The sequence below is a fragment of the Schistocerca piceifrons genome, chromosome 2 (assembly GCF_021461385.2).
Source record: "Schistocerca piceifrons isolate TAMUIC-IGC-003096 chromosome 2, iqSchPice1.1, whole genome shotgun sequence".
NCBI lineage: Eukaryota > Metazoa > Arthropoda > Insecta > Orthoptera > Acrididae > Schistocerca > Schistocerca piceifrons.
In genome coordinates this window covers 402,780,295-402,794,322 of record NC_060139.1, presented here as the reverse complement: position 1 = coordinate 402,794,322, position 14,028 = coordinate 402,780,295, and the positions used below count along the sequence as shown (strand labels likewise).

The window sequence follows — 14,028 nt, the reverse complement described above, 5'->3', positions numbered from 1 at the left end:
TGACTACATTCCATTATCCTCGTTTTGCTTTTGTTGATGTTCATCTTACATCCTCCTATCAAGACACTGTCCATTCCGTTCAGCTGCTCTTCCAGGTCCTTTGCTGTCTCTGACATAATTACAATGTCATCGACGAACCTCAGAGCTTTTATTTCTTCTCCAAGGAACACACATTTTTTTGTTTCCTCCAAAAACATTCTGCTCTGAGTTACAGCCCTCCAAAGGTAACACTGCGCATACCATTTTGAAGATGCAAATTTTGGAAATTTTTTTAAAATGCTGTGTCTCTGGGACAGTTCTAGATATTTTATTGTAAAGTTCTTTTACTATAGTGTTCCGAACTTTTTTATAATTTATGGAAAATTTTTAAAAATGCAAATCAATAAAATTTTGATTTTTTTTTTTTCTTTTTTTTCTGTTGATTCGTAGTATATGGTTCTACATTCACTGAAAAGGAGAGCTTCCACTTTTAGGTTGAACAGGTTTTATAAACAATTGAATTTTTTGTCGTACATAAAACCTCTTTTACTACCACATTATCACATGACAGGCTCAGGCTCATAAAAAATCAAAACCTAGCCTTATTTAACATAATTTTAGTTTTGAAAGATGAGTAAGGGACTCATTTTTAAAGCATTTTAAGTGGTTCCTAAATGTATTTGTGAAAGGTCCCAAGACTCAAAGGTTTCAATTTATACAACTTCTGTGCACTCTGTTTTGTACTGAAATTAGCCAGTCAATGAACTGAAAATGTGTTCCACTGCTTCAGTATCTTCCTTTGATATAGAGTGATGCTGTCCTATTGAACCATTACGAACTGGAGCAATTATAGTCTTCAAAACATTGTGAGCAGGAATTGGGTACTGATAGCATTGTTGCTGTCCTTCAGCTGGAAACCTATATCCAGCAGCTGATACCCATGGTAGCATAAAGTTCACTACAATTTCGTTTAACTGGTGTCTATAATCTCTGAAATCCACCAGTCATACACACGCACCACAAACATCCCCCTTCTCAGGTTGTGAATCAGAATATTATCCTGCTGTTTCTGAGATGTTGGCCAAACGAACGAAATTTCTTCTTTCTTGGTCTTTAAAGTGCATGCAATATGAGTTTGCCCATCACTGTGAGTCCAAAAATGTGTCTTCTGAATTCATTTCACAGGAGTAGCTTGTTTGGACCATTCTTCTTTTTCCTGCTCACGAAATTCTTCAATTTCCTCTTTGTACAAAAGCATGAGGGCTGTGGATGTGTAAGATTTTACGACTCTTGTGAAATCCTCAGCATTCTGAATTGCAGCTGTATTTGGTCTTGAAAGGTTGTTTTGTAGCATGGTGCTTCAGCAGGCCTCCTACACCATCACAAGGCTCCTTTCTGTGACCAGTGGCACTGTACACCCAGTCAGTTAGCACAAGCGACTTAACTCAATTCAAACAGCTGGTAATGATTTTTAAAATGATTAGGAGCTCCATGAGAAATAATGATCTTCTCTGCCTCTGTTTGCAGTTGAATTTTGCGCATTTTTAGCAAAGCATGTGCAGAGTCATGTCGTGTGTCATCACCTGTAACTGCAACACTTGGGGTCTTGTTTTGAAAATGTCAGTCACTCCTTTAAAAAATTGAAAACTGGTCATTACTCCAAAGATAACCTTGTACTTCTTGTGGCAGAATTACAGACCTGTTCTCAGCAAAATCACAGTGAAGCACTAAATGTAGTTCTTCAGCCTGTACACACCCTTTCACTTCTGCAATGTGCTGCTGTTGCAATTTCTTCAGATGCTGGTGTGTTACTGCTTTCACTGACCATTTGCAAGTTGATCAATGAAACTGTCAAAGGCAACAGTTTTCTTAATTAGTTTATTTTCCTCCCATGCCGCATATATAATTTCTGCAGAGTTATCTGCTATGTCTTCCAGGCCAAGTGTCTGTAAAGACAGTCTTCCCTTTCCAAGACAGTCACCACATTCTTGAAACAAACAAGTCTCTCCAGCACTACATTCGTGAAACAAACAAGTCTCTCTCTTTGCGTCACAGACTACTAATGACTTCACACGCCCAATCAGTGTTGGTCACTTGCTCCAGTGAGTTCTTCAAAATTACCACACAAATTTCAAAATTAGCACAGTAGACACACAAAAAATTTTCTCTAGGTGTGTGTGGAAATACCCACTTAGGTCGTAGTACACAAAATTTTGATCTTCTAATATCTGAAGTTCTATAGTTGCTCTTATAAATTGCAAAAATTTCTTTAATATTGCGAGTCATGTACTTCTTCACTTTCACAACTTTTTGACTATCAACTGTTTCAGTTATTAGTGTCTTTTTGTTGGTGCTCTGGTGAGAGCAGTCCCATTTGTCTTCCAGATAAACTGACTGCACTATTTGAACGTGAGCTGCTTTTGCAGAATGACCATAATAGGAATCTGGTCTTCCAAAGATCCCTTTTACAGACCTCACATTTCTTTATTTGTTTGCCATGTACTTTGATACTGATAGAATGTGTTTCAAAATTGTGTTCTTTGAAAATACCTCTGGAATAATAGTTAAAACTTGCACCTTTTAACTGTAGGATGCACAATATTCAACAGCTGAGTTGATATTTGTGAAAAATTCGTGGCAAGAGGTGCAAGAATGCTTTGGTTCATTTTCTTCTGAAGATGGAATTTCTACTTTGAAGAGTGTAGTCAGTTTTACTGTAGTGTATTCATCCATAGCTTTAGTAATTTCTCTGCACTTTCTTCAACACACAGAGCTTATGACTCGACTTTACTGACCACGGTTTCTTAACAGGACTAACACCTACCTCTGAGTTGACTGATTATGGGTATTTAATTCAGAGTCTTCAAATGAGAACACTTATTTCCAACCCGAACAAAGTCTGTTTTTTTGTTTGTATTATATATCACTCTTCTATGGATACGGAAATAGTCAGCACACGAACTGTCCTGTAGCCCCGGTCAGAAGACATTTCAAACAGTCTGTTTCACAAAACACACTGCAACTGTGTCAACTGGCAAATTCCTCACAAAAACACAAAACTCGCTGGATGGTCTCAGATTTCTTAGAAGCGTCTTCACTAAACAAATTAGCACTGAATGGCTACAATACAGAAACCCGCAATGAACAACCCTGACAAAGAAACTGACAAGAAACTACAACAAAGTGTACGAAATATCTGCAACAATGAAAGTGAAAAGAAGTAACTGCAACAAAGACAGTAGAAACAAACATTGTAACAAAGAAATTAGTAAGAAACAACTTCCGTGAAGACATACTCTTAAAAGCTAAAAAAAAAAAAAAAAAAAAAACCTGTCCAACTTAAAAGTAGCTCTCCTTTACAGAGAATATAGTACTACATAGTACTAATCAACAGAAAAAAACTAACTTTTCTGGATTGGCATTAAAAAAATTTTCTGTGAATTATAAAAAAATTCAAAAGGTGACAGTAAAAGAACTTTGACAGGTATGTCCAAACGGAGCATACCATTGTAATCATAAAGCAATTATCACTCAAATAAAAAAAACTCTAACAAAATATCTAGATTTGTACAGATACAGCATTTAAATTTTTTTTCCAAAATTTACATCTTCAAAATGATGTTTGCAGTGTCATCTTTGGAGGCCTGTATCTCAGGGCAGGAATTTTTTCGGAGAAAACAAAATTGTGTTTCCTACTTACACCTGAATTTTAACATATGAATAGTCCAGCGGAAAAACCTGTGAAGTCACAATTCTTATTTCTTTCAGGAGATGAAATTTAAAGTTGTAAGACTCATAAAATTTTAGTTTTTCAAGTTATGTGCTTCATTTTTGTTTTAGACCTTAATATATCTTACAGAGAAAGAGTACTGCAGCAATTATACACATCTGAATAGGATTTACAATAATATGATGCATTTTTATTACAAAGGCAGGCCATACAGAGGAAAAATGACAAGTCCATAACATATTGTAGGTAACTACAAGATTTCAAATTCATGTTACAACAAATTATCTCATATCATTTAATATTCTTCTATAAATGGTCCTGCACTTTTTCTATGGTGGATTAATGCAAAAGACCATCAAAATACACTTGCACTTCACTACAGCTAAATCTTTTCAAGCCTTGTAAATCTCTGTATTTTGCAGCAGATATTTTAAGATCACCTGCAAAAAAATCAGAATCTCTTAATTTAAATAGCTATATGCCTAATACTAAAAAATACTTATTTCCGTAAATAAAAAAAACTTTCAAATCATATTGCTGTAAAAGAATTACTATACCTTCATATTTAGCAGAGGGTAGGCCGAACTTGTCTTCTTTCAGGCTGGAATCTTACCCTTTCTTTCCACAAAGAAGTAATGAAGCTTGCTCATATGCTCCATTGTAGCTTCCTCTATACTGAACCAGTGCTGCATGGTGTCGTGTGACTTCCAAAAATGGTTCAAATGGCTCTGAGCACTATGGGACTTTACGTCTGAGGTCATCAGTACCCTAGACTTAGAACTACTTAAAGCTAACTAACCTAAGGACATCACACACATCCATGCCCGAGGCAGGATTCAAACCTGTGACCGTAGTGGTCGTGCGGTTCCAGACCGAACTGCTTAGAACCGCTCAGCCATACCAGCCGGCTCGTGTGATTTCCAATTCTCTTATTGGCCTGGACTGGAAAGGGAGTTTCTTCTTGTATATTGTATTATCCAAATGCTCTGTCCAGCTTTGATTATCTCTGGTTGCTCCTCAACATCAATGATGACAAAAGGAAGGGTGTGTGCGTGAATTCTGTAAAACCTGACACCAGTCCTTTGGAATTTGACATTCCTGACTTTGGTCTATCATACCAACATTTTTATCACATTCGAGGTACGGATGACCTCATATGGGGAATGTCATCTTTACATAGTCCAATCAGTTTTTCTGTATTGACCAGATGGTGAAGGAATCTGAACACAGTGGCATTCTTGTTTTGCCCTCTGCTGAAGTCACAGAAGATCTCCAGATGTCTGACTTCTGGATTTAGAAAATTGTGCACAAAATGATGAAGGAATGATGAAACTTCATCTGCTCCTTTTTGGCCTGTGCTCTCTGGATACATGTAAAAATAGCTGTCCCCTGTTGGCAAAACATGAACATTGAATATAAAGACAGAAAGCTGTTGTTTATAATAAACTTCATTTGTCATCATATTTGGACAAGAAAAGTTCATCGTAATTACAACCTTTGATGGATTTTTTGACATTCCATCTTTGACTTTTTTTCCTGTCATAGAACACTTTTTGTTTTCTGAGATGCAATTCATGGGCTGTTTCATTGGATTGAAGTTCGGAATGAAGCCTTACTTTATTTTCAACAGATGATGTTAAAGTCTGTTCCTTCTCCACATTTTTCTTCTTGGCTGGATACTCCTCGGAGGAGCCACAAGTATCAGATCGTGGATATCCAAAACTTATATTGAAATCTGAATTGAATATAGTGCGGTATGTTCTGATCCTGATAAGTCTCCTTGAACATATGGAACATTTTTTTTAATATTCAAAGATTCTGGTAGATAAATTTTTTCTGACTTTGTCAAACTGTAGTGGCTGTTACGACCTTTAAATGATTTAATGTGCCCTGTTATTATTGCACATGTTTCATCTTTCAAAGCCTGTGGGTGGAATCTGTGTTTGCCTTGGCTGTCTCGTAGAGGTTGATCTCTGGATTTAAGTTTCTTCAGTAAATGATCTACACTGCCCTTCTTTATTCTATGTAATGACATAAATGCTTGCTTGCACACATGTACTTCTTGGACACTTCCATTAATGGTAATACAAACACTGAATTTATATGATGCATCACGAAACTTTGCTTCCTGCTCTTCTCTTCTAACAAGAGAACTTCCCCATCGCACCCCCCTCAGATTTAGTTATAAGTTGGCACAGTGGATAGGCCTTGAAAAACTGAATATAGATCAATCGAGAAAACAGGAAGAAGTTGTGTGGAACTATGAAAAAATAAGCAAAATATACAAACTGAATAGCCCATGCGCAAGATAGGCAACATCAAGGATAGTGTGAACTCAGGAGCGCCGTGGTCCCGTGGGTAGCGTGAGCAGCTGCGGAACGAAAGGTCCTTGGTTCAAGTCTTCCCTAGAGTGAAAAGTTTACTTTCTTTATTTTTGCAAAGTTATGATCTGTCCGTTCGTTCATTGACGTCTCTGTTCACTGTAATAAATTTAGTGTCTGTGTTTTGCGAGGCCTATCCACTGTGCCAAGTCATAACTAAATCTGAGGGGGGTGCGATGGGGAGGTTCCCTTGTAAGACGCCTGCACTGTACAGGGACCACTGTGATTAAACCACTTGAACAGAGGTTTAGTTAGTGATTTTGAAAGTGGTTCATGTTATAATATTCCTTTTATTTTCATCACTGACAATATCAAAACAATTGTTTTTGCACTTTACATAGTTCTCCTGTTTAATATGACTGCAATCTTAAACATTTGGCGGCATCTCTAATGTGACCATACTTCTTCCTTTTCTTTGTCAGTTTCTTTGATGACATTCTATGTTTTCTTCGCAAGTAGATGAGTCACTGTGTTCTTTATTCATTTTACACATACAGAAAAGAATGCTAGATCTAACTTCCTTCACTAGCTCCACAAAGCTAACAACAATTGTCAACTTATACACAACAATGATAAAACGACGATAACATTAGTGAAAACAAACCTGCGCAGGCTGGGAATCATTGTCATAAAATTTTATTGTTGCATTCTCTGGGGTTGTCAGGATATTCCCATTTTGCATGGACATAAGTTTTTTGCCTACATATGCTTAAAAGATATCAGAATATATCTTGACTCGTCAAGTTTTTGACCAGTTCTGTAAAACCAGCTGAAACTACACTGGCTAGTCTATTAAATTATGAAAAAAAAAAAAAAAAAAAAAAAAAAAAATTGGAATTTTGGACTTATCAGGTTTTTCCCCTGGACTCTTCATATGCTAAGTTCAATAACATTGGAGACTATGAAGGTAATCCCCTGCCTGAAGTGATTATGCTACAAGAAGCCGAAATTGGACGTGCTGTAAATGAAAACAAGACAGAATACATCGTAAAGACTGATTCTATGGCCGAAAAACCACCACATGACCTGAAGGCATCTAATAAATGTTTCAAAGTTGTCAGTTGCTCCCATTATTGATCAGTGATAATAATGAAACAATGGGTTGAAGAAAAGATAAAAGCAGGAAACAAAGCCTATAACAGTATTTGAACTTATAGGTATTTAAGAATTGTCTACCTTCAAAAACAACCAAGTTACAAATATACTACTCCTTTGTTCAGACTGTTGTTGCATACAGGGCAGAAGTGTATATGAACAACCAAAGGGCATTCTCTTGGAAGAAATGTTATTAAATTCCACAGCAAAATATGCATTTGGCATCCATACAATTTGCTGAAATCTGTAGTGTAGTTTGCACTGGTAGAAACTCTTCATTCACAATAAGAGGTAGCAAATGAAGTATCCAAGTCTTGTATCATAAGTTAATACTAAGACTTGAGTGTGAAGACAATTGCATTTACATCCAGAAAGCATTCAAAACAGCCCCAGATGGTTATAGTAAATGTCAGAGTACTGTGGAGGTTGATTGAAGATGTGGGCAGACTTCAGCATTGGCTGACATATCAACCTCCTCATGGACCAAATGGTTTTTGACGTCTGAGGCATATAAAAACGTTCATTTCAATTTGTGAACAAAAAATGGATTCACTATGGAGGTGAGGCAGTGAATGAAATATTGCTTAATTTGGACATGATTAAAATTGGTGTTGGTCATGGAGTGGTTTTCATAAGGTGAAGCATTTGTGCTATTTGTCTGAGGTGATCCAGTTGAATTTCAAGCAATCAGTCTCATTAGCCTTAGAGGAGTGTCAGCCCCAAATCCCACATATGATAGGGAGTGAAGCATCTGTTTCAAGGGTTGATAATGTGTTTGAATTTTGATGAATAGTCACTATGGCCCCACAAAACAGAAAAGTGTGATGTTATAATTTTATTAACAAGTGAATTACTTCTTTCAAATGAAACTGCCTTTTCAGTTCCAGAATAGTAATTCCATCCGGGCTCTTGGGATCTTCGCATATTCTCAACATAGTACTACATAATTACCTAATTGTTCTTTAACTAAAGATCATTGTCATCCTAAAAACATTTACAGATTTATACTGCTAAGACACTAAATAGCTTATGAGCAGCATAAATTAGCTGAACTTCGGTATATTGTCATGTCGTAACCACAGTTGCGTCCAAATCAGAAAACTGGGTCATCAATGTTAAGTACAGCACTTAGCTCTTAAAGCACCTTTATTATGGATGCAAATATTCGGACAAAACAGAACTACCTCCTGGACATACACCACTGTTATTTATAGAAACATAAAATATTCCAAAATATGCAAACATTACAAAAGAAATTTTGGGTACCTTCAACAAATGATAAATGCTAAATAACAAGTAATTGCTAAGAATTGGATTTGAACTGGCAACTTGCAGCGTGCCATCCAGTGACACTAACCATTACTCGAACATTGCATGCAGCACAACTCGTGGCATTGCTGCTCCTTCTGGAGAAGCGGTGACCCAATGTTTCAGAAGTTCTCTCTGGAACTGACTACAGCATCCTAGATCTAGATCACGTCAGTTTCCTCTATGTGGCGCTGCTGTAAGATACTTGCATTTGAGGCTTGTCACATCCTCTTCACTATGGGTAGCATCAAATGTAGTCCCTCCCATCGAATCTTTGTGATTGTTGGATGAGCTGTCAGTTTCCTTAAACAAGATGCCACCATCATTAGTATGCTCATCAGGACTATAATAGGGCCTCATACTGAGGTCATGGGTGATCTCTTTGCACTTTTGTCTTCTTGATGAAGGGTCATAACCTTAGATGGTTGTCATGGAAAATTCCACAGTCCATACTAGTGAACAAATCCATACCAAGTCTCCTGGACAGTACCTCAGTGGCAGGTGCTTAGCATTATAGTGCATTCAGTCCTTCTCCTGGCTGTCCAGGATCCATCTTTGATCCTGATGATGTGGTGTTTCACATTGTCATCCTGAGTATTGCCCCATTGAAATGGGGGCAGTATATCCAGTGTTGTCATTTCGGCTGCAGGATGGTGAATAAGAACGTGACACCTTTAGTGTCATTGATGGGCATTATTGTATTCCAACCTCTCCATATAACTTCAATGTACACTGAGAGAATATCTACACCAACATCTTATGAAAGTATCTTGTGAGGCCAGTTGTCTGTGGATGGTAGACAGTTGTCAACCTGTGGGTGACATCATAACGATAAATTCTCTTATACTAGTCTTAGCTGGAAAAGTTTCCCGTGAGCAGAGATCAGCACATGGTGTACTCAGTGCTTCTGAATGATGTCTTCCACAAGAAACAATTAATAAATCATTTTAGTGTAAGTGAAATACTTTAGCATTATTGCTATTCATTTTAGTTTTGTTGTTTTCTAATTTGTTTATTTCCTTTTATTTAGGTTGTTAGTGCATTGCATTATCTGCACTCAAAGCTGCGTGTGATTCATCGTGATGTAAAACCATCAAACATTTTAATCAACAGGAAGGGCGAAGTGAAAATGTGTGACTTTGGAATTTCTGGTTACCTTGTTGATTCAGTTGCAAAGACTATTGATGCAGGATGTAAACCCTACATGGCTGTGAGTACAATGACCCTTACTGTATAAGTTGTCAATTCTTTATTTAGTGTTCAGAAATAGCTGGGCCTTGATCATTGAAAGCATAGTGCACTCCAAATTTTTTAGCCTTCAGATTTAGGTTATTTGTGACTTCAGTCAAGAGGACCACCCCTAATGCAGTTAATTCAACATTCATTAGAAGCTACACATTTTTCTCTATAGGATAACTAATTTCGTTTTGGTATGTTTTCAGATATACCAAGAATTATCTAAAATGTGTACATGCAAAATTTCACAATTGAAGAAATTTGCAGTAATTATGCCTTATTTTCTGGAAAATCTAACTTTCATTTATCTCAAGGACATCCCATTCTTGAAAGCTAAATTTTATGTTTTCCACAGAGAAACCACCCCAAAACAAATACCCCAAATCAGAGCTTTCTACAATTACTTCAGGAAATAATTCTACCTGACCTTTGAACATTTTCCATTACAGTGTAACTTCCTGATAACTTTGAATGTTTTTGGTGCAGTGAATTCTTCTAAACCTTTTACAACCCACAATATTGAACTAGTATACCAATTATCAGGGATGTATGTTAGCCATTTTGTGAAAGGCACCACCTGAAGAATGATGAAAACTTTTGCATCTTCTTCTGAAATTTCTACAGTTCTCATGTAAGCAGCCCCTAAGGACAAGTATGGCATAGTGAGAGCCAAGAATTTGTTTTAATTACCTATTACACGTTTAGGGAACTTGACACATTGTATAAACATAATCGGAGGTGGTAAGGTGGGGATTGTTCTAAAATCTGATCACTTCACATGGAATGACCAATACATTTCTTTTGTCATTCACTCATTAGTTTGATTTGTGTGATCTGATGCTTTCATGGCACAGAGATTACTTGAAAATGCTCTTTGTAGTGTGTGAACGTGGAAATGTGTGATAGCAATATCCGCTTTGGTTGCTAGTCAGATGGGTGGCAAGTGCAGAGTTTCATCAGAAGTACTGCAGCACAGGAGCAAAGGGACCAAATATTAATATTTTTGTTGCATAATACTTCCATTTTCTTTTATTTTGAAAATATTTTAACCTCAAAACAAGTTTCTAGTGTCCTCATTTGCTGTTATCTCATTCAAATTTGCCTAAATTTGATAATCACTATTTAAAGCACCACAGCTGGCACATCTCATATCTCATGGTGTCCTAAATTTTCTCAGTAAATAGAATAAAATCAAAATTACTTTTTTCCGAAGTAAAACTGGGCAGACAACTCTGATGGACGAGTTCTTTTGAGTGGAGATATAATGACTTAAAACACATGTAGTGTAGTGTAAACAGTTAAAAGAAAATTTCAGATCCTGTCAGTCAGATAGTACCACTAATTACCCATGCAGGCCCACCCCCCTTTCCCTTGCTGCATTGAGAATCTTACGTGGTGTGGAACAATGAGGTTACTGCCAGGGTAAGAACATGATTGGCATGAGAGTATATCCTTGACCTCCAAGCATGAAGTGTTAAAGCTGGTGGTTGTATGGTATCATCCCATAGTGTCTAATTAAAACAGTAAATTTGATATATGCAAGTGCTGTTCATGAATACAGTTACCTGAATTTACTGATTATACTGAAGAATAACTGTAGTGTGTGATCCACAAGGATAATTTTTTTCCAGTGTAAACAAATCGTGTGAATATTCATGTAATATGTAGAATTGTCCGGTAAAGTAAACTTATAATTTATTTTTGAATTTGTGGGTACTCTCAAATTCCTATCTGATGGCTGTGGGCTGCTTGTAAAGGACGTTTATGCCTAGAAAACATCGCTTTATACCTTAAACAAGAATACAGAATCTATATAGAAGTTATTTTGTATCTTTCTTGTGGGTGTATATAATACAGACTTTCGTATTAGTAATAAGTTCATTTGTGTGCAAATGTAAGAGTGCAAATTCCCTTAGGTTTTCTGCACGCATAAATAAATATTATTTTTCGTTTGCAGCCAGAGCGCATTGACCCAACAGGCAATCCTTCACAGTATGATATTCGCTCTGATGTTTGGAGCCTAGGCATCTCTCTTATTGAACTTGCCACAGGCAAATTTCCCTATAAAACATGGGGTACACCATTTGAACAATTGAAGCAAGTTGTGAAAGATGATGCACCAAGACTGCCTCCTGATACATTCTCACCAGAGTTCGAAGACTTCATCTGCCAGTGGTAAGAGAGAAGTTGTCACATTTTTGTGTGTCAGGGAAAAATATTTATAAAAGTATTATTTCCTCTTTGAAAATAGTTATTTGTTATTAAATTGAAAATTTACTTGAAAGATGTTTAGTTGTTGTATAATACAGAATTAAAATGCTTGTTTGAGAACCATAGACATTGTTAATAATATGTGTGGATGCAACACAATGTTCATAAAGTGCACACAGGAGCACAGAGTGCATGCAGTGCTTTTCTCAGATCACAAATGAGTTGTCATTCCTCATGGATGCAGAAAAAGAAGAGAGTAGCTGCAAAGCTGTAAATTTGCAATAGCAAAAGATATAATACTATTAAGTTATGTAAAATGTAATAGTACATGTATTTGGAACACATTCCAAAATTGCTATATCCTTTCCACAAAAGGCACTTATGCCTTCTTAAGTAAAGTATTCAGTGCTGCTGCTTTTTTTTCCATTGGTGTTTACATCATGCATAGAATAAATGGATTATTACATTCAGTATGCTTGGCAGCTATTTTTGTATTTTTGCATTAGTTGGATAGCTCCACTATCCATTGTTTAGATATCTTAAGGTTGTGGGAGAACCATTTTGGTGCATACTAGTACAACCTTAAAGGTGAATGTGTTGTTTCATTGTGTTTCAGCTTGCAGAAAGACTTCACAGAGAGACCCAACTACGAAAAGTTGCTCAAGCATCCTTTCTTAACTCGGCATCAGAATGTGGACGTAAATGTTTCAGAGTTTGTAAGTGAGATTTTAGACCTGAAAGATGAGGAAGCATAGTAACTTCACTCAGGCACATGAAGTACAATATAGAAATACATTGTGCTCAGTATTCCTCAGTTTTTGGAAAACTGCATGTTGTTAAAAGTTTCTAGTATTGCACCACAGCAAAGATTCCAAAATTTTTCTACTGCCAGATGACACATTGGTGTTAACACTTTGTACATTTGATTCACCTTTGTTTAATAGCCTTGTAAATAATATAGAGGTATCTTAATGTGTGGAAGTGTGCCTTTTGAGTCCAGGCAGTTTTAAACAGTGTTTGAACATCTAGAACGTAAAGTTGTCAGTGTTCTGAGCTGTGTACTGTGATATGTGTAATTTAGGCCATTACTGATTTTCAGTACTTCTTCATAACAGGTGCCTTTGCACGGTGCATTTTGTTGTGGGTTTAAAGTATGTGTTACTCTCCTGCAACTTCCTGTTGAATCACTGTAGTGATCAAAGACAGTTTGTAATGATCTATTGCAAATTCTTGAGGTTATCAAATTTTGTCTTGAACTTTGTAAAGCATCTATCTAAGAACATAAAATCCTAACTGTAAATGAGTATCACACTGCAGAAACCAATATTATTATTGGTTATGTTGCAGGACAAAATTTAAGCATTTAGAAATTTGTTGTTGGAAGTGTGCAGTTTTGACACCAGACAACTGTCTCATTGATTTATCAAATTTGTTTTGTATACTAATATGTCAACTGTGGCAGCTGTGCCTGTCTGCAATGTACTAAGTGCAAAACATAAAGATGTATTTTCGTTGTTGTTGTTGACAAATAAACTGGCATAATTATTGTAGCCAACATAAGAAATATACCACTTGTGCCAGTCAATTAGCATGCGGTTTCTATTCTGTAAAAAAATCAGCTTGTGCAGTTACTTGACTTATTAGACTTTTTTTAATTGGAGCCAATTAAAGAAATGAATATCCATATTAAATATGGTTGAAATAACATACTACTATTTTTCATGTCTTACAATTTGAAGTGATATACTTATTTGATCTTCAAAAGTTTTAACACTTCAGATCATTTTGATCAGCCAGAAACACAAAAAAGTCATGTGTCTATACAAATTAGATGAATGCCTACTGGGGCTCTCAGGTTAACAGTTAACAGTGAAAATACACGCCACAAATTACTTTGTTTGGGACACAACTGCACATCTGACTCTTCAGTTATCAACTGGGTGAAATTCTTTATAAACACTGTATGTTGCAGAAAGTTGTACAATGAATGGAAAATGAAAACCAGTAGGGGGATCGGTGAAAATATGTTGACTGTTCAGATTGCTAGACTGACAGTTGGAAGTAGGCTATTTTGCTGCTTTTCTTAGT

At 36.4% G+C, this 14,028-nt stretch overlaps 1 protein-coding gene across 1 annotated transcript in view; it reads left to right on the top strand.

Moving 5' to 3' along the window:
• Positions 1–13,508, top strand: part of LOC124775640 (dual specificity mitogen-activated protein kinase kinase 6) — a 50,320-nt gene extending 36,812 nt beyond the window's left edge. Inside the window, exons 6-8 of the mRNA XM_047250468.1 lie at positions 9,524–9,703; positions 11,687–11,904; positions 12,557–13,508. Of these exons, the coding sequence (XP_047106424.1) occupies positions 9,524–9,703; positions 11,687–11,904; positions 12,557–12,695 (537 nt within the window). The 3' untranslated portion in view covers positions 12,696–13,508. The remainder of the gene's footprint in view (positions 1–9,523; positions 9,704–11,686; positions 11,905–12,556) is intronic.
• The last annotated feature ends 520 nt before the right edge of the window (positions 13,509–14,028 follow it).